Source organism: Watersipora subatra, chromosome 10, assembly GCF_963576615.1.
Source record: "Watersipora subatra chromosome 10, tzWatSuba1.1, whole genome shotgun sequence".
Taxonomy (NCBI): domain Eukaryota; kingdom Metazoa; phylum Bryozoa; class Gymnolaemata; order Cheilostomatida; family Watersiporidae; genus Watersipora; species Watersipora subatra.
In genome coordinates, this window is record NC_088717.1 from 1,174,576 (window position 1) to 1,196,210 (window position 21,635).

General features: G+C 36.8%; 1 protein-coding gene and 1 long non-coding RNA gene across 2 annotated transcripts in view; one reads left to right on the plus strand and one right to left on the minus strand.

The window, feature by feature from the left end:
• Positions 1-300: 300 nt before the first annotated feature.
• Positions 301-1,280, plus strand: LOC137406565 (uncharacterized). Its single transcript, XR_010979904.1, has 2 exons — positions 301-468; positions 863-1,280. It is a non-coding gene; the product is annotated as an uncharacterized lncRNA (long non-coding RNA).
• A 258-nt stretch (positions 1,281-1,538) lies between these two features.
• The window catches only part of LOC137406646 (probable phosphorylase b kinase regulatory subunit alpha), a 32,274-nt gene continuing 12,177 nt past the window's right edge, over positions 1,539-21,635 (minus strand). The window contains exons 13-26 of the mRNA XM_068093250.1: positions 20,838-20,982; positions 20,225-20,380; positions 17,836-18,015; positions 15,242-15,407; positions 14,921-15,077; positions 13,459-13,644; positions 8,082-8,211; positions 7,483-7,581; positions 5,641-5,723; positions 4,305-4,472; positions 4,086-4,139; positions 3,509-3,727; positions 3,339-3,402; positions 1,539-1,786 (exon numbers count right to left, since the gene is read on the minus strand). Coding sequence (XP_067949351.1) covers positions 1,650-1,786; positions 3,339-3,402; positions 3,509-3,727; positions 4,086-4,139; positions 4,305-4,472; positions 5,641-5,723; positions 7,483-7,581; positions 8,082-8,211; positions 13,459-13,644; positions 14,921-15,077; positions 15,242-15,407; positions 17,836-18,015; positions 20,225-20,380; positions 20,838-20,982 — 1,944 coding nt within the window. The 3' untranslated portion in view covers positions 1,539-1,649. The remainder of the gene's footprint in view (positions 1,787-3,338; positions 3,403-3,508; positions 3,728-4,085; positions 4,140-4,304; positions 4,473-5,640; positions 5,724-7,482; positions 7,582-8,081; positions 8,212-13,458; positions 13,645-14,920; positions 15,078-15,241; positions 15,408-17,835; positions 18,016-20,224; positions 20,381-20,837; positions 20,983-21,635) is intronic.

Sequence of the window (21,635 nt, forward strand, 5' to 3'; positions counted from 1 at the left end):
TAGTCTCCTAGCAACACGTATAGAGCTAGTCTCCTAGCAACACGTATAGAGCTAGTCTTTTTGCTAGGTGACTAACACGCCACTCTTTTCTTTATAAATAAAGAATGGCTAACCGATAAAATTCGGTGTGAAAAGTTTTACTTCATGAACATTTAATATTTAATCTAAAAACAATACAATGGTATGTTAATTCATGCCAAGTTCTAAATGCACACACTGTTATATCACAACTGATTGCCTTTATGTACCCTATAATATAAATACTCTGTTTCCTGATTGATTCTTGCGACGGAAGTCATTTGCTGGTATAGTATTGGCATTACACATAGCTTTCCTCTGCCTTCCGACAGCACTTGGTATGGCTGCCTGGCTGATCTACCATTAGAGGACTCTAGCTTTTTTGGAGTGAACTCCTGCACTGCAGCTAATGAGCAGGGGGTCTGCTCAGGTATCAGAGGAACAACTGAGGTAAGTTATTTCAATTTTTTTGTAGTTGCCCTTTTTTTCATTATCGGAACCAAGTTGAACAAGAATCAGAAGTACTTAACTAGCGGTCTTCAGCTGGTATTAAAACAAGCAATCCAAGTCTTACTATGCTCAAGAATTTGGCTTGAAGAGTTACAAATTTAGCCATATAGATTTCCATCTACATTCAGTTTGGCTGATAGAACCTTTTTGTTGTCTCTCATTTCATACAAAATTATTTAAATCAGCTGGCGCAGTTGTAATTGACCTGTTGCACAATTTGTTTCTGCATGCAATTTTGTACAAGACCAGTTTAAACTGAAACCATTCTATTCACGAAATTCTGCCACAGAAACGGCTGGTTTTTCCCATTTGAGACCATTTTCTTGTTTGGCAGGAATGTATTCGGTGCTGTCGCACAGCAAACTGTAACGACCTATTTAACGACAGGATTGACATATTTAGTGAAGAACCAAGTGCTGCCACTCCACAAGGCAGCTCATCTTCCATACTACTAACAGTATCAATATCTGTTTCCATATCCAAATATCTTTCACTAGGAACATAATCAAACCTCTGATTCATTTATAAATGCTGAATATTTTTTGTAAGAAGTTCTATAGAAGTTAAGATGCATGTATGTGCACCAGTCAACCTTGACCTTATGTGGTCATTCAGCGACTAGAAGTTAGGTTTGTCTTCTCATACATGCATGTAAATATTTTTAAAATATGTAACTTTGTTTCGTTTTGCTTAATGTATTGCCAACAAATGAAACTATATATTAAATTTAAATAAACGAATGAATAATCTGAGGTGTGTGTTGGATGACTTCAATGCATGGTGACTCTATTGTACTACTGAGTTGTATGAATTCAATTAGTATCTCAGGCATGAGAGCCCTCGACAACCAGAAACTCCACATTCCTGTTGCTGTAGAACATATACAGTTACTAGTTAATTTTGTAGCCATATTTGCTACACAAATGACAGTCAGTGGAAAGTGCATGCCTAGGAATTTTCAGAACTTTTTCATGAGACTGATATTGAAAACAAGAATGCTACAACCAAAATTCTTTTTATTACATCGAAAATATTGTAAATAATACAACCACCTATGTTCTACTTATCCAAGTACATACCAAAAGGAGAAAAGACAACAATAAGATGATAAATAAAGGACATCATTGCATAGAGCAAGAGACATAGTTTCCCGTTTCATCACTTGGTATGTCGATGATAAGTGGCACTGCTCGGCACATATAGCTGATGGTACCATAACTCCCACTAGGAGCCATGTCATAAAATGCCTCGCACAACCCTGCATGAACAACAACAAAGCGCGTTACTACAGACTAAAAGAGTTCTGGCACTAGTGTCAGGTACTGAAGTCCAAAGCTGTAAAATTCTGTTTAAAATTTGAATTTTATGGTAAGCTATTTACACAACTCTATGACTTTACTGTAGGAAAAACAACTTTAATGTGATAAGAGACTAGATAGATCAACACTATTGATTTTAATGGAAGGAAGGTGAGTTTGATATTCATAACTATTTCCCTACAAGAGACTGTAATTGATGGATACTATAGAGGGGCTCAGGTAAAACCTGGACATCAGTAAAACCTGGACATCAGTAAAACCTGGACATCAGTAAAACCTGGACATCAGTAAAACCTGGACATCAGTAAAACCTGGACATCAGTAAAACCTGGACATCAGTAAAACCTGGACATCAGTAAAACCTGGACATCAGTAAAACCTGGACATCAGTAAAACCTGGACATCAGTAAAACCTGGACATCAGTAAAACCTGGACATCAGTAAAACCTGGACATCAGTAAAACCTGGACATCAGTAAAACCTGGACATCAGTAAAACCTGGACATCAGTAAAACCTGGACATCAGTAAAACCTGGACATCAGTAAAACCTGGACATCAGTAAAACCTGGACATCAGTAAAACCTGGACATCAGTAAAACCTGGACATCAGTAAAACCTGGACATCAGTAAAACCTGGACATCAGTAAAACCTGGACATCAGTAAAACCTGGACATCAGTAAAACCTGGACATCAGTAAAACCTGGACATCAGTAAAACCTGGACATCAGTAAAACCTGGACATCAGTAAAACCTGGACATCAGTAAAACCTGGACATCAGTAAAACCTGGACATCAGTAAAACCTGGACATCAGTAAAACCTGGACATCAGTAAAACCTGGACATCAGTAAAACCTGGACATCAGTAAAACCTGGACATCAGTAAAACCTGGACATCAGTAAAACCTGGACATCAGTAAAACCTGGACATCAGTAAAACCTGGACATCAGTAAAACCTGGACATCAGTAAAACCTGGACATCAGTAAAACCTGGATGCAAGTCCACCTTCAAAATCTTGACGAATAAACAAACCTTGTAGACTAAGCATGAACACCCATACATGGAAGATGGATCTAGTTACAATGTAAAGACAGCTATGGCGCTCTATTTTCCAACCCTTCCCCCATAGCAGTGGTCTAATAAAAGTGGCGTTAAAATAAAGGGGGCGTTCAATTAGAGGTCTTATGGTAAACACTCTTATACAAAAACTTAGGTAAGAAGCTCATATACAGGTACTTGAGGTAAGCGTCTAATGTATGAAAATTGGAGGTATCATTTACAAAAATTTGAAGTATCATTTGCAAGAACTTGAGGTAAGTGGCTTATGTACCAAAACTTGAGGTAAATACTTCATGCACAAGATTGGTGGGTAAGAAAGCTGATAAGTGAAACAGAGTCACTGGTGCTTTGGGACAACACAGAGATTGGTCAAGGCTCATGTAAGGTGGGCGGAGCTTATAAAAGGTTCACTAACTGCCATCAAACTTACCTCGCAGTTTATAGCAGTGACAATTGTTCCCTTTTCCTCCAGCTGCACAGAATGATTCCATTCCCTAGAACACAACAATATGTCTGTTACCACTCTCTAAATGGTTTCCTCATAAAACTGTTTGATAAATGATCAGTCACGCTAGCAATCCTCTCCACCTCAACTCTCACCTGGTCCTCCAAGAATATCTGGTAGGCTTTTGTGATGATTTCATTGACTGGAATGATGCGGTCGATAAAAACTTTGTTCTGTGACTTGGATGGATTGAGTTGTGAGAATATGGTGAGGGTTATAAGAGCCTCCATCATCAGCTGTCTGTACTCTGGTTCAGAGATATGATTCAACACTGCTTCAACTTTAAGAGCAAACTTGAGCTCTCCTTCCGTCATCTACAGAACACTCTAGAGCTTCTACACTACATTTCATATAGCTCCTCCTGCTATCTAACGATCACTCCTATATACTTTATATCATTAAGTAGACCTTTACATGTAGAAATTGAATTATTCAGTAAATAAGGCACATCATATATTATGTAGAACATGTTAATTAAGATCATATAGAAACAAGACAAAGCAGGCAAATAATTTAGTTTAGATACAATTAAAAAAAGAAATAAAATTGCTTCTAAAAGTGAGCAAATCTGCCTCTAGTTGTTAATGTGTGAACCACATATACTCTCTGTGTATCTGTACTGCATACATTACATGTATGTCTACTATGTAATATCTCAGACCATACTCCCACCTCTTCTATAAGGTTCTGTGAAAGAACTTGACCTTCAATAGAGAGACCTTTGCACTAAAACAAGAATAATATTGATACACCTGATACTGACATACTTGTAGCTATACAAAGACTTGTATGCAAAAGTATACCTTGATACCATAATTGTATGGTTATGAACTATATGTAGAAAAAACAGAGCATAGGCCCCAAGATATTAACAGAAAAAACCTAGCTGACCTGTTCAAGAACGTGCCAGATCTTGCTGTAGAAACCAATAGGGGCACGGTTGAGGGCACCATCTATCCTCCGCCGTCGTGCCCACTGGCCATGACTCTCCTCACACATATCGTCTGTGTCAAATATCTCCCGGCAGATGTCAGCCTTCGCCATAGATGGACTAGAGATCTGAACAGAACGCAGGCTAACAGTTGACGGCAACAATAATTCTCACAAAAACTGTAATAAACGAGAAGGAGACAACTCCACAAACTCAATAATAGGCTAAGCAATGCCTGGGTAGACTTGAAGAGGTTATTGTGATAAGGAATAACTCCGTATGACCAGAAGGAACTTTTTACAAGACATATTTAAGATTTGTTATACAAAAAAGAAGTTCACTAACTAGTACAGTAGACGCTCCTATAACGTATACCTCCTATAACGTAAATTTCAGATAACGTAAAGAATTGATGTGAAGTTTTTGCTTTGTACTACATAAAAATTTCATATAACATAAAGCGTCAAGTCGAGCTAGTTCTCAAATTCGCTTTGAATGTCACTCAATCTCGCCGCATTTACGAGAAAAAAACGACATGCGTATAAAGCTATATTTATTATATATACAACTTTCCTGACATTTTAGTTCGTCGTAATAGATTGTCAGATGTGTCGACAAAACAGAGAGTAGTTGCTGCGCAATTTTCCACAAATACAAATACGATCGATTGGTGCAGGTTTTACAATGTTGGTCTACCAATATCAATGTGAAGAATTTGATTATCGTCGAAAGTAGTCTTTTATCCTAACCTTGACCCCGGGTACAGACAGAAGACGAACAGGTAGTTTTTTTTATTGTAAAAATATTTCGTTGTTTTGCTTTATTGTAGACATATAAAATATTTGTTATTAGTTTTACTTTGCAAAATAGACTATGCTGTTTAGAAAAAAATAAGCAAATCGTTGTAAATGAACGTCAAAGATATGCGCTCCAGATCAATTTTTTGTAAAAATTACTGCCATTCATGGTCTATAAAACCAGTGAAGTTGATCAGAAAAAGGAGAAAAGTTATCGATGCAAACCAATAATACTGCAGTTACGGTACAACCCGCCAATTAGAAGAGTTAAGTCAAGTTTTTCATTTTTGCATGGGCAAAGTGGTGAGTTATAAAGATCTTGGAACGGAGGCAAGTTACATGTATTTTACTAACATTATAGTTTAAATTCCTTTTAACGTAAACATTCCTGGAATGGATTATTTACGTTGCACGAGCGCCTACTGTAATTGAAAATGTTTTAGCTGACTAGTTATTGGAAGTCTTAGCCTCTGAACCATAGGATAAGGATGTTACTCACAATGTGTCGCACACTCTTACGCTTGTGTTCCTGGTTCTCACTGGTTCTGTCATCCGATTGGTTGCCCAGTGGTAAATCCTCAACTAAGAACAATATATTATTCAAAGATAAAAAAATTGATGACAAACTGGAAAGGTCTTGCATTAGCACCCCTACTGGTTAAACCTCTTTTGAACTCTGTACCAACACTCTGTGGAGCTATGTACAAGCACTCTGTAGAACTCTGTACCAACACTCTGTGGAACTCTGTACAAACACTCTGTGGAACTCTGTACCAACACTCTGTAGAGCTATGTACCAACACTCTGTAGAGCTATGTACCAACACCCTGTAGAACTCTGTACGAACACTCTGTACCGACCTCCTGTAGAACTCTCTACGAACACTGTAGAACTCTGTACCCACACTCCGTAGAACTCTGTACCAACACCCTGTAGAGCTATGTACAAGCACTCTGTAGAGCTCTGTACCAACACTCTGTAGAGCTCTGTACCAACACCCTGTAGAACTCTGTACGAACACTCTGTACCGACCTCCTGTAGAACTCTCTACGAACACTGTAGAACTCTGTACCAACACTCCGTAGAACTCTGTACCAATGCTCTGTAGAACTCTGTACCAACACCCTGTAAAACTCTGTACCAACACTCTGTAGAACTCCGTACCAACACTATGTAGAACTCTGTACCAACACCCTGCAGAACTCTGTACCAACACTCTGTAGAACTATGTACCAACACTCTATAGAACACTGTACCAATACTCTGTAGAACTCTTGTACCAACACTCTATAGAACACTGTACCAACACTCTGTAGAACTCTGTACCAACACTCAGTAGAGCTCTGTACCAACACTCTGTAGAACTCTGAACCAACACCCTGTAGAACTCTGTACCAACACTATAGAACTCCATACTAATACTCTATAGAGCTCGTTATACCAATGTGTGCTGTGTGAATGAACACCTTGGTACAGTAACTCTCTGATACTGTATATTCACTCCGGGTTCCTTTAGCTAGCAAGCTGCCAAAAATACAGAGAAGCTGCAACATCACCAACTCTACCTTGAAATAGCAAATGTTTACAATAATATAGCAGATGCAAGTCAATGGCGGTTGCAAAGATAATAAAATGCGAGTACACTATGTCTACCAAAATAGTAAAATATAGAATGTGTATAAGTAGAGCAACTATCTATATCTACAGTGTATATACATACCTACATATGTACATATACATACCTACATATACATATAAAACTCTGAACATCTTGTAATCTCACTGATATTGTCTCACTAAACAAATATGAGAGGCAGCAGCTAAAGTACTTCATAAAATATTTCTATGTACAGGTCTTGAACTCGGAACATCTAACTTACAATAACAATACTCTAGTAACTGAGCTAACCTGACCACCTTTAGCATGTGTATAATACTGTTTTATGATGTTAAACAATTCTCAAGTAAAGGAAGAGTTAGCCGACCAGACAGCCAGAGCTCCATGCATTACCTGCGGGTTATTTAATGTGAAAAATCAAAGCACACTCCAAGCAAAGCCTGGATCAATTGGCAATCTAAGAACTTTCGTTTTCCATATAAATATGCCTCGATCTATCTGATTGGAAACTCAAAATGCACCTTTGCATGCATTAAGGACAATCACCTTCAATGAATGCCTGCGTGAAAATACTGTAGCAATTTGCATTGAAAATGCAAGAGGTCGTGAGCAGTGTTAGATCTACTGCTAGTATGAATATGAAAGCAAGACGATTATAAGATGTCTGCAAGGAGAATACAAGGATTGAAGATATTTTGCTGCAAAACTCAGATATACTCTCACCTTCCTTCACCAGAAACTCTTTCCCACTAAGAATGTGGAGGAGAAAATTCTTCATTTCAAATGGGCTGAGGTTGAGGAGATGAGAAGTAGCCTCCTCTCCTGCCAAAATATCTTTACTAAGTTGAAAACTCAGGCTAATCATATATAGATTCATAATAAACTCAAAATTGCAGACAAAAAAAAACTACAAGCAATTGAAGAAGCGCTGTAACAGAGATTAAAGGAAAATTTAACACAAAACCTGTACACACCTGCTGACACCTGTCTGTTATTGTCCACACATGTCTATTGTTGCTTATACACGGTGTATTTCTTTGCACTTTTGAACTACTTTCACTCAGCCTTTCAGCAAGACAAAAAATAAACTTTTAACGATGACTAAGTTTATGCTTTGAGGTAATCTATAGATGACATTCTGTCAGTTCCGGTCAGTTTTGGTCAAAGTCAATCACTCAAGAGTGTGTCTGGTAATTTGAAAAAACTTACAGATTAAAGTTATAGAATTTTAGCAGCCAAAACTTAGAGTAACCAAAATAGAAAAGGATACATCTGTAGATGACATACAAGCTTAGAAAAGGTTAACAACAGATATTGGTTACCCGAGCACTGAAGTGAGCGGGCAAGTTCCGTTGTCATGACAACGATGATCAAACCGATCCTAATGCGGAGCATCTCATGAAATAGCATTGGCTCAGTTCTAGCGAACATGGAGAGGTAAATTAGTAGCTCCTGTAAGAAGACGAATCCTCAAGTAAACAAGCAAGCATGTAAAAGTGGGTGAACAGTTACTGTCAGAAGACGACTCTCTAAGTAAACTAGCAAGCATGAAAAAATGAACAGCTGCTGTAAGAATTGTACCCAAAACTATCAAGAAGGCAAGCGATAGGATTGACAATGTAGGATTGTGATGCTCATGTAATAGAAAAGAAAATGCAATAGAAAACTATGCTAATTTGAGTTTGTAAGTATAAACACGTTGCTTGCTTTGCTGCTAATTAATGTAAAGATAGCATGAATGAACAAGACAATGACATGGAATGATAACTGCTTTATTTACTGCTTACGCTGAAAGTGGACAAGGTAAGTCAGCAGTTTCTTTTTGTTAGCAATAGATGACTACAAACAGGGTTTTAATGAGTCAGTTACTGTCCCAAGCTTGAACCCCATCTAACCTGACATTTTCCAAAACATTTCTGAAAATTTGCTTAGTAAATTATGTTGTTAACTCTTCGCTACACCATAATGTTAAAAATTATTTTTATCAGCTTTCAAAACATAAACTTACTCAAGAGAAATTCCCCTGTCATACAGCCCACGACCAAAGTGATATTGGAAAAAAGAAAGGGTACTGCTGGTTGAGAAATGCAGTATTAGCAGTCAAATGGCATTGCAGTGCAATAGGATAACTGCAATGGTAGCTGTAATGTACTGGGTGTTATTATGTACAACAAACAGCGATAATGAAAGGAAAAGATTATATGTTTATATCTCTCTCCTGCAATAGGAGAAATGCAATATTAGAAGTAAAATGGCAAGCTGCTGTGTAATATACACAGGCTGGGGAGCTGTATATCATTGGTCATAGCAACCAATAGCAAGAAGTTGTGATATTTATCTAGATTTCTGTATTTATATCTAAAAAATTATGCTGAATTTAAGAATCTAAACAGATTTTAGCTGGTTTTCATAGAAATAGATGTATATCTATAAGAAAATGTAGGCCTTTTACATAATTTTGCAGATATTACAAACGGCTTGGCAGTACCGCGATATTGGGTACCGCGATATGGGCACAGCAGCAGTATCATCAACAAAATCTTTAGAAAAATAATAACAGTAACATATTGCATTGTTCCTATATACTTCGATCTTGTAAATTCGAATGATTATTCTTATCACTAAATATTATAATAATCTCATAAAATCGAATAATTATTCTTACAATTAAATATTGTAATAATCTTATAAGAATCGTTAGAAAAATATCATCGTCATTTCCATTACTTTCACTGCTTTAGACATCAGTTGGAATACCAAAGTACTCATTATAAGTGTCCAAAATGTTAGAGTCCGGTAGAATCGGCAAAAAAGAAACGATTACTTTTCAGTACTTCTACGTTAATTACAGAAACCTTCGGCAATTGGACAATGTCATAAACTAGTGAAATGTGCACGTTTTTCTCGTGAAATGCACACGACTTAATGATTCTACTCTCTGTCACACGGCATTATCGGCGTTTCATTTGCCGGTCGTAATTTTGATTAAAAACGCTAGTCAAGTTGTAATGGCGATTTCAGGATAATTTTAATAAACGGATAATTTTTGGGGAGTTGTGTGCACATATGCATTAATCATAGAGCTCCCAAACAGTCGCTTTGCTCGTGTTTGGTCGTGAGATCACAATTAATAAAAACTCAAAATTTGAAAGTAGTACACCTCTATCTGAGTGGTTTTTAATTTTATTTTCAATTAAAAATGAATTTAACGAGTTTTTAATTCTACTAAGTTTATGTAAAATAAAAGCGCAAACTGCTGATAAGACCGTAATGGATAAAAGCTTATTATTGTGAGGCAGCATATAGTGACACTTGAGACAGTGTATAGTGACACTTGAGGCAGTGTATAGTGACACTTGAGGCAGTGTATAGTGACAATTGAGGTAGTGTATAGTGACACTTGAGGTAGTGTATAGTGACACTTGAGGCAGTGTATAATGACACTTGAGGCAGTGTATAGTGAGACTTGAGGCAGCGTATAGTGACACTTAAGACATCCTTATGCCAACTAATCCAATTTACTTGATAAGAATGCTTATTCCAGAGTCCAGCAGAAAGTCTTTGTTATTAGCAGATCAAACAATTATAAAACAATTCTACGATTTTAATAACGTGATTCTGAAAGATGATGTGTAACTATTATGCCTTCTGTCGACACAATGGTACCTTCTATAAAATATCGCTTCTTCAAAAAATTCCAATAAAAAATCAGGCGAATGCCAAGTTGTCTCTCACACTGTTTGAGTTTGTAACAATCCATAAGCTCCTGGTCAACATTAATGCTGTAGCAATACCTTGAGAGCTGCTAGAATTTTTCCAGAGCCCTAGTCACTGTTAGATAAAAGATAATAGATTTTTCTCCAGCCCTTTGCGGTGTAAGCTGGTGACATAATGTCATCTGACAATAGAAAAGCTTCCTAGACTGCAAACAGACAGTCTTCTGCAGACAGCAAAGAATTCCAATGTCCCTGACAAACTATTCTGTTACTATAATATGCTGATTGATAAGATAAAGTCTTAATGGATAGACAGTTTAATGAGTGTATGTCTTCACTACATAGTTACAGAAAACAGACTGATTGCTTATAAATTAAGCATTCAGTAAATATATATTCAAAGCTATACATGAAGCTGAATAAGCATAATAGTACAGTTCCGTGTTTAGTGAGAAAATCTATTTATTAAAATGTTGCAATTAATTTTGAGCTTGCCATTACGTACATCTATTTTCAACTGTTTCTGAATGTAATGATATAATATAATATAGTAATATCTATATAATAAAGTATAATAATAGTAATAATAATAAAGTATAATAATATAGTATATAATATAAGATAAATAAGTAATATAATCTTTACTACAATAAGATATGCGTTCGTCCATCTGTCCACAGCCACAGTTAGAGGAAAAATATTCCATCGCAAGGGATTCAAACTCATGACATTGAGCATAGCAGCCCAACACTCTGAAACCTGGGCAAATCAGCCACCTTCAAGCGTATTAAAATAGTTATGACATTCTTACTATCTGCGCTTTATTGGCTGACATGATGATCTCTCAAGGCACTCGAGACTGTCAGAATGCTAGTAATTTTCCCATGACCAAACATGAGCAAAGCGATTGTTTGGGGGATTTATGATAAATGCACATGTGCACAGAACTCCCGAAAAATTATCCGGTAATGGCATTACCAAACCCTTGTACCGAAATCTTTTCAACAAATTTTACCATTTTTGTGTAGAGTCGCTCAAGTATAATAATGATACAAAATACATATAAACCTATTCAAGTATGTTACCAAGTCTTTGAAAGGTTACTGCAATATCCTAAAACTAACCCATCTGATCGGATGATACATAAATAGACAGATTAATTCGGCCTAAAATCGAAATAGAAACTTGAAGTCTTTTTTAATCAAAATTAAGACCGGCCAACGAAACGCCAATAAAGCCATGCAACAGATAGTATAACCATTAAGTCGTCCAAATTTCACGAGACAAATGTGCACATTTCACCAGTCTATGGAATTGTTCAATTGCAGAAGGTTTCTGTAATTAACTTAGAAGTACTGAAAAGTGATCGTTTCTTTTTTGCCGATTTTATTATCCGAATTAATTATTTGATTTTATAAAAAAATTATGATAATATTTAATTATAAGAATAATCAGTAGAATTTACAACATCGAAGTATATAATGAATGCATTGTCTAATTGCCGAAGGTTTCTTTAATTAACGTAGACCGTTTGAGGCGTAGACCGATTTACAGGTACGAAAATGTGGTACACAGTTTATCAGCCTATGTTTTTTGTCCAATTACCGAAGGTTTCATTAAATTTTCTAGAACATTAGCCAGATTTCTTTGCATCTTATCTACAAGCTAGGGCTGAACTACAATGCCCTTTTGTGACAAGAATATTTCTTTATTTTACTCCAGTTTGCAGAAAACTTCCAAACGCGTTAATGCTAATGCTTGCTTTCTGTTACATATCGCTGTCAAAACCATTCTACATTCAACACAACCAACTTTCAACTTTCCAACACAACTTTCAACCTGTGTATATTACACGGCAGCTTGCCATTTTACTTTTAATATTGCATTTCAGAGATATAATAAACATATTTCATTATTGCTGTTGTTAGTTAAATTACGTACAGTAGGTTCGGCCTACAGCTTGAATTAATATTTATTTTACTGTTGTAAAACATAGGTTTGAGATAGTAGTAGATTAGGTCTGATTTTTATACAACCTTTTGTTTTGCATAATTGACCTTTTGAATTTCATTTCAAAACAACTTAACAACTACCATGGACATACAACCTCCCAGAACACCCCGTCGTCGCAGTGGCCATCCATGTGTCTCCCAATTATTACGGAGGAGGAGAAATAGAAGGTCCTCACAGCAACCATCAACATCAAATGCTAATGTTCAACAACACGCTACTCAAAATAATAACAACAACTCATCTGATTCAGAGAATTCTTTAGTAGATGTTGTAGGCAAAACCTACAACATCTAACTAAAGAATTCTACTTTTGTAGAATTCTGACCTTTTGTAACTACTTTTTCAACAACCAGCAGTACTCTTTCTTTTTTCCATTATTACTTTGGTCCGTGGGCTGCATGAGAGGGGAATTTCTGGTTACTATAATAAGACCCGTGTCTGTCTAACAGAAGGCACGTTTAAATGTTGTGAAAAAAGATTGCATTGCATGGGATTCAAACTAGCGACTAACGGCTTGGTAGACCGACACACCTTCCGTGTTTTACAATGATTCTGCATATGCTTATTTTCTGTGTGTTATCGACACAACTGATAATCTCCCACAGCTGAACTGAATCAACTGAACTGTCAGAGTTCTAATATGATATAACGAAGCTATCTCACATCTTTAATCGAGTGGCCTATTTTTCCATCAAAAACTTTTGTGAACAAAGAATGTGATCGAAGCCCTACATGACATACTTCAAAAAAAAAAAATATTTGTACTTTGGTTCAATAAAATTGAAAAATATAAAAATTTTCAAAGCTTCTCGCACTGGCTAAAGGTGAGCAAGATTGGACAGCTGCGTGAAAACCAACTTTTTGCAAAAAGGGGTTCTTATTGGAAAGGCTGGCAAGGTTGACATGGTTATTAGCTAATCAGACATGAACAGAGGAAATGAGCTAGAAGACATTTAATCCTGGCACCTACCTTGTGAAGCACGCAGTGAGGAGATATAGCTTGAAATTCCATAGCATTTGCACTTGGAGTTGCGCAAACAGATTCAATAACGAGAGATAACTCCTCGGGAGACATTGGCTGCGTTATGACACGCTCCTTGTCAGTAGGCAAACCAAATGTTACCTGTTTCTGCCTCACCAGAAGATCTGACAGCGACTGTCAAACAGATCATATAAAAGATTGGTTTCCTCGGTTCATCTCTAAAACTGCTGAGCTAAATGGATGCCCTCACATATCTTTCTACACAAATTAAGACTTTTATACACATTTTTCCATAAGTTTCATTTTTACACAAAATGGACTTTCCTAGTGGATCTGACAAAGCAATCATGTAAAAAAACAGAAATCATGTAAAACAGAGTAAAACATTTTCATTAGTTTGTAAATTAAAGAAATGAGGAATGGCTTGTGGTGACTGTACTAGCATGCTTGGTCAATGGTAACTTTGTGTTTTACAGTCTCAGTGAATAGGCTGAGAGTAGTGACCTCCACAATGTTTAACTGACAAAATGAAGTGAAAACTCCAAATAGAACAGAACAAAACTGACAGACTTAACTGCTTGGCACACAATACTTGATACATAGTAAAGAACTAAAGGGGTCGGCTGTTTTCCTATTTTTAGTGCAGCTAAACATAAGCAGATTTGCATGATTTTGTAATATTTTGATATTAGATAAAAGATGAACCAAACATTCAACAAACATTGAGCAATGCTGACCTTCGTACTATTCTAATAGCGATATAATATAATCCATATTAATAAACAGTGGTACACAATAAACTTAAATTCTTTGAAAAAGGGTATCCATGAAATTAGGTGAAATTATAGCCCACCCATAATTATATTCGTGATAAAATGTGTTTTCAGGACGAATATCAGGCTATCTTGAAGAAACTTCTTCAAACACTTTGGTGAGAAAAAGGCAGTCAGTAATAATAAGCTGCAAGTAGCAGGAGTCTGATAAACAGTCAGCAACATAACCAACTAAATGACTACCCAGACTAAGAAGACAACCCAAAATGCTCAGCGGTCGTAGAAAAAGGATTTTCTACAATAACATTAGCTGCTGACGTATCATGCACTCTGCTTCACCATGTCCTGAAGAGAGAAGTAACCTGTCATAAACTTGAGACCCGGATGTAACCATGTCTTCCTATGCAATGAGCTAAAGTTGACCTTTTGGCTACCTGCCCAAGTCTACGAAATTGTAGCCAAAAGGCAGCGCTAAGAGCCGTGAGTTCAACATGACTAGAGGGCTCCAGTTAGTTCAACCAGTGGCACCATAGTGTTATACCAGCTATAAAAGGCAGCTTGAAAATAAATACCAGCTATAAAAGGTGTGCCTAAGCCGATATATATAGTTTAGCCTGAGTACCAAAGAATAAAGAGGAGAAATGAAACTAAGAAATAAGGTCAAAATGTTAACTCACAGCTGCAAGTGAATGCACCCTTTTCCTCAGCATAGCCGCAGTGTACCTGATGAGCCACCAGATTTTAAGGCGGCCGGCCTCATGGTAAAGGTGCTCCAGCAAATCTTGAACTGTGAACACCGCTTCATCTTCAAGCCTCAAATTATAGTTAGGGCCTCTAGAAAACAAGGCTAGGTCAAGTACATTCCAGCAAATCAATGCATAAATTCCAACTGAAACTTTGCCAAATACTTGAAATACTTATCCAATAACTTGGCGCCAAATTTTAAATGCACCTAAACTGAACACGTTATCTACCAAATACATGACATCGCCTCTCACTTGGTGATGTAAAAGTAGTGGATAATATCGGCCTGCTCAGACAAGTCATCCGACTCCAACAAGATAGAAACGAGGTCTGTTGAGTCTTGCCGTGAAAAGTCGAAACCTCTACCACTTCCTGGTAGACTTGTAGGAAGATGAGTTTTGACATTGGCTTTCAGTAGAACTAAAAAGCACGATTCTTAAGTTTTTGATGGAAACTTCATGATCAAGAGTGAAAATGAGACAACTCCGAATTTTTATCATTTGCCTATAGATACAAAACAAAAACATATTCCGCTTAATGAGGTAATATTTAGATTTGCTCTCTCGGGCTTCCTTCTAGGCAATGGTATGTTAGAGTGCTGACATCTACCCAGTTTATAGCTGCCGGTGTACAAGTCTTTGTGAAAGAACATTTAAAAACTAATGGTGTGTTTATACTGGCCAACACCGACTCCGATTAGGTGCCAATACCCCGACTCAGACAGGTACCTCAGACATTTCACGTATGGGTGGCCGACACCAACTCCCCCTTTACATTGCAACGATCGAACTATTTTTGTCGGTACCAACAGCCAATCACAGCGCTTCGCCCTTCTGACCTTCACCCGACCACGCGGAGACGAGTACACATAAAAATAAACGCGCTTGATGTGAAAAATTATATACTAGTACTACACTACTACTACTGCTTCTACTACTACCGCCATAAGCAACTACTGAATGCTGAATGGAGTCTTCCGATGACGATGAGATTTTGTTGATGGCAGGATCGGCTGCGGCAGCTCTGACAGTCTGTATTATATGTAATTATATGTTTGTATATATTTTATATGTCTGTAAATATTTTATTATATGTGTTGTCCTTTTTATTATAGTCTTGTTACTCGTTATGCTATCAATTGCCGTCGTTTATGTTGTCATATCAATAGTAGTAGTCGTACAACTGGCTATTCACTTTTAATTAATTTAAATAAAAGTTCACTATCAGAAAGAGCACGAGGGAAAGTTTAATGACAGTCTCTTAGCCTCTCATTAAACCTAGCCCTTTCGTTTCATAAACTTAGCACTGTCATTAAAGCGCAGGCTCATTTAATCAGAGGCTCCTAGCTTCTGATTGGCTGATGAGCGTCCGATTTGTCGGTGCAACCGGGCACTGCTGGGTTTCACCGACTACGACTTTCAGATCGGTGCCGACACCGATCTTTCTGTTCACACCTACCGACACCGACTCATCAAATTTGTCTGTGCACGACAAAATCGGCCAGTGTAAACGCACCATAATACTGTTATCATCATTATATATATTTCTGTAATACTGAACAAGCTTATTAGAAACAGAGGAAGTAAATAGACTCAAGACTTTTGCAATTAATACTTGTAGAGTTTGGGGCAGATAACAGAGCACCCGCTATTACATTAGCAGCAGAAATAGTTTTATTGGCTAGTAATTTTTAACTTAGACACGGTGCTACAAAAACTATAAACCTAAGCGCTGAAAATATTCTTTCAACTGCATCGTGTTTCAGCTAATCAAGTAGATATTTTTGTATACATAGCAATAAGCACAACTAACTCTTTTGCTGCAGAAAGCCTTTATAACAGTTCGTGTATATCCTATTTTGCTGCAGAAAGCCTTCATAAACGGCTCACCTTAGTACCTACACAAAAACATTCATCGCCAATCATTCATTTGCCACAATAAATTTAGGATATTGGGCAATCATTTTGCCAAAAAGAATTAGGTAGTCTTCGTTTTACCCAGAATTCACAGCACAATATCGTATTTGTGAATTTTTCTATTTTCAGTTTGGGACAGATGAAAACAATGTAAACCTATATCAACTATAGAAATTTTTTCAATATTGGGCCTGAAATATTTGAGATAACTATATTTTTATATTAGAAAATAAGGTCTGCATTTGGGTCAAACTTTGAAAACAATAGCGGTGTTTCCTTCACAGCCCAATTCAGTACACTAAACAAAAATAATAAACATGCCTTTATTGTTGTGCAGAATCTTTTGCAAATCTAAAAAACCTAAAATTTAAGTTCTATGACAGAAACTCCAGATTTAACAGCAAAACACTAAATCAACTTAGTATTTTGCTGTAAACGCTTGTCTGAAATACTACAGCAGAAAATTTTCAGCAGAAATTAATTCCGTAAAAGCGATAAAAAAATTTGCCGTGAAAGAGTTATGTGAGTAAAGGTTTATGATCACAGTTTAAATTGTCTGTGCTATATGCATTTATATAGACTGGCAGACTTCCTCCAACTCCTAGCTGTTCATTGCCTTTTCCAACATTATAGATGAGACATGGATTACGCCTTTTGAACGCATGGATAGATTAATAACCAGACACCAGGCAATTGATTGACAGGCTGGTAACTGCTGCAACCTTCCTCTTTAAATACTATATGATTTATACTCTAATCAGTGAGGGCTGGTATTCTTGAATGCAATGCCTGGTGAGCTCGACTTCATCATCATCATAGCAATATCATAAGTACAAGCTTATCACGAGTAGTTAGAACTATAATCATAAGTCTAAGACACTGTCAAAGTGCTTGACGCCTGCACCCAAAGCTTGAAACTCTGCTGCAGATACCTGGTGTTTGCTCCACCTGTATGGAAGGCACAGAAAGGCCTCTTTTGATTATGCCTTTAACATGTGCTGTACACGCTGTATCTCCCAGTACTGGCCGCTCTTTTCGACCACTCCCACTTGGCAACCTTGACCTGAAGGATGGCGAAGTTGACTTTGTGAGAAGATTCTCGACACGTTTATCTGAAAGTTCATAGGAAATCTAGTCAACAATGCAGATCAAAGAATGATATCTCTACTGGATAACTAAGAAGACAACTCTAACGTGGTGTGAAAATAACACACTCAAAGACTCAAATAATTATAAAGTTGGTAAAGGAGATTCACAAACTGTAGTCTCAAAATTCTTCTCACAAGCAACTGCATGTTTTAGAAACAAGTTCAAAAGCTAGAATATTATTCATAGGATTATGGCCTTGGCTAAGTCTAGGCATTTCATATAAACAAATGCGATGCAAAGAATTTGATATCCTTCAGAGTAATGGCCTCTTGAAATACTTTTTACACTGCGAAATACGTGCATTAATAATCATACCATTATAATTATAGCAGCGGGTCTACCACTGCTACTATTACTAATACTATTACTATAACTACTACTACTATTACTACTACTATTACTACCACTATTACTACTACTATTACTACTACTATTACTACTACTATAACTACTACTATTACTACTACTACTATAACTACTATTACTACTAATATTACTACTACTATTACTACTACTATTACTACTACTACTACTATTATTACTACTACTATTACTACTACTATTCTTACTACTACTACTATTACTACTATTATTACTACTACAACTATTATTACTACTATTACTACTACTATTATCACTATTACTACTACTACCACTACTATTACTACTACTAATACTATTCCTACTACTAAATATCACTAAATTGCAATACTCAGTAGAAAGAGAGCCTCTCTCACTTTTACATAGCTGATGAGAGGAGGGGAGGCTCACCCGGTTACCAAGTAAAATATTACTTAAAGGTTGACTTGCAACAAAATTCACATTACAGTTATTTGGTATCAAAAGATTCACTATGTCTTATTCTGTTGTGTTGTAAGTGCCAAATATGTGGAAATGTGATTACAAGCTCTTAAAAGCTCAAAAACGAAAAGCCGCCGTAAATTGGAATCTCTTTATTTCGATGACGTAGCCACGAAATTTGGTTATCGTCTTGTCACGTATGTTCTCACGTGAATTGAAAGGCCAATACAAAGCTCAATATAAAACTTATCGTAGTACTAGTTTATGACAAATACTTCGGGTTTCACCAAAGACCTCGTATCAAATATAGATGCTCGCTACTTTACAGTTTTTGTTTTGGCACTGTTCAATCGTCAAGTCGTAATCTGATCATGTGACCCAATACCTCGCAAATAATTTTTGCAGCACTTTTCGATTATCACAGGTGACCAACATGCTCGTCATGATTATCAGACAATGATATGTACTCCTTCGAGGTAAGGTTAAAAAGTTTAACGATTTTTTATGGTAAGGTATAAGATATCAGTGCTAAAAGTGACAGCATTACAATGACGATAAAACAGACGCGTAAGAACAATAGACATAGTTTTATTGAATGCGTGAAGTATATTTGTGAATATATTTCGACGAATAAGGTTGCAAGAGAGTGTAAACAGAAACCATCTCTCACAACTACATCACATTTGAGCCGTTTTGGAAAGGGAATCCAAACTACGGCGGTCTCGTGTAGCTGCGATTTTCAGTTCGTTTTTGAGCTTTTAAGAGCTTGTAATCACCTTTCCACATAATTTGCACCTACAACACAACAGAGTGAGACATGGTGAATCTTCTCATATCAAATAACGGTAATGTGAATTTTGTTGCATGTCAACCTTTAAACAATTGAAGCTGAAGTCTATTATGCTTGTTTTCAATAATAACCAATATCTTGATAGAGCTATTGAGAATTGTCTTATCATTCAGTAAGTTGTGGTGTGTGTAACCTGGACTGCTGAAGCTCGTCTTGGCTGATCATTTAGAGATGATCAGAAACTTGCTATCAGATTTTAAGGAATTAAAAGCCTTCTAAGATGAGCCCTTTTTGCATCAGCCACTCACAACAAAACAAACTGTATTAGAAACAGAACAGGGAATAGTGATATACAATAGCCACTAATAACACGGTAATATTATTCCAATAAAAAACTGCTAAATACTACACCATAAAACTATGTCAAGTGCTATGGTGATATATCATATTGCATAATCTTGTACCGTGTAGTATCATCATGTAGTTTTATCGAGAAATGTTTCATATATTATACGCTGGAACTTCCTGCGATGCATCATAGTTCCTCAGGCATTGAAAAACAATGTGAAGGGTGAATTTACCGGTAGATGAGTCTCCTAGCCAGTCTAATGGTGTAATGCAAGAGGTGCTGACAAAGCTGCCAAGATGACCCAGTTGCACCCTCACTCCCCCATACAGCCCCGATTGGATTTTGGTGAATGCGCTTTGGAACTCATATGGAACATCACCTGAGAAATCTACAAAAAATAACTCCCATTATAAAGAATTTAATTGCTGGGATGGGAGTTGTGTGATCTTTGATAAGTAATGATAACTCAGAAAACATAGACACAAGTTGATATGCTTTCCCTGATTAATGTTAAGGCTTTATAATATAAAACGCTTAACAGCCAGAGATTTTAGTTTATTATCATTTTGTAGATTCACTCAAATTAGTCTCACGGTTTAACTAGCTTCAAATTTTATTGTTTTAATAGAATTTAATTGAGAGTGGAAAGAATTGGTTTAAAATCACCGATGGACCAGCAATTGGAATTTCCTAACTCAGATTGCCAGTCATAGGTTCTAAGCATTACCATTACATTTCTTTTTCACTAAAATCCTAAGTACTTTGCTGATAAATTTAGTCGGTAACTTAAGGAGAAATAGCAAAACTTGACTTGAAAAAGGCTTCTAGAGCAATAGCCTGAGTACCTGCCATCCAATTATATATCGGTAGAATTACTGTTGGACGTCCCAACATCTGCCAATTGGCCTTGAGATACTGAAGGTCAGTGCGAATGTTGTACAAAACAAAATCCTGGTCCATAGCAAGGTAGAAAGTTTTGCTGTCATAGAGCTAAAATGAATAGCTGGCCCGACTAATGGTTCTTGAATCGTCATGTAACTACACATACACATACACAATGATACATGAACTGATAACTCCAACATCGCATAGAAAGTTTTTTTAGCACTTTTCTTGCTATTTCTATACTTGGCCTGTGCTCCTATATACAACAGGTACATAGGCTGAGTTACTACTGTATAACTGTATGTGTTCCCGTGCTCCTCTATACAACAGGTGCATAGGCTGAGTTACTACTGTATAACTGTATGTGTTCCCGTGCTCCTCTATACAACAGGTACATAGGCTGAGTTACTACTGTATAACTGTATGTGTTCCCGTGCTCCTCTATACAACAGGTACATAGGCTGAGTTACTACTGTATAACTGTATGTGTTCCTGTGCTCCTCTATACAACAGGTACATAGGCTGAGTTACTACTGTATAACTGTATGTGTTCCTCTACACAACAGGTACATAGGCTGAGTTACTACTGTATAACTGTATGTGTTCCCGTGCTCCTCTATACAACAGGTACATAGGCTGAGTTACTACTGTATAACTGTATGTGTTCCCGTGCTCCTCTATACAACAGGTACATAGGCTGAGTTACTACTGTATAACTGTATGCGTTCCCGTGCTCCTCTATACAACAGGTGCATAGG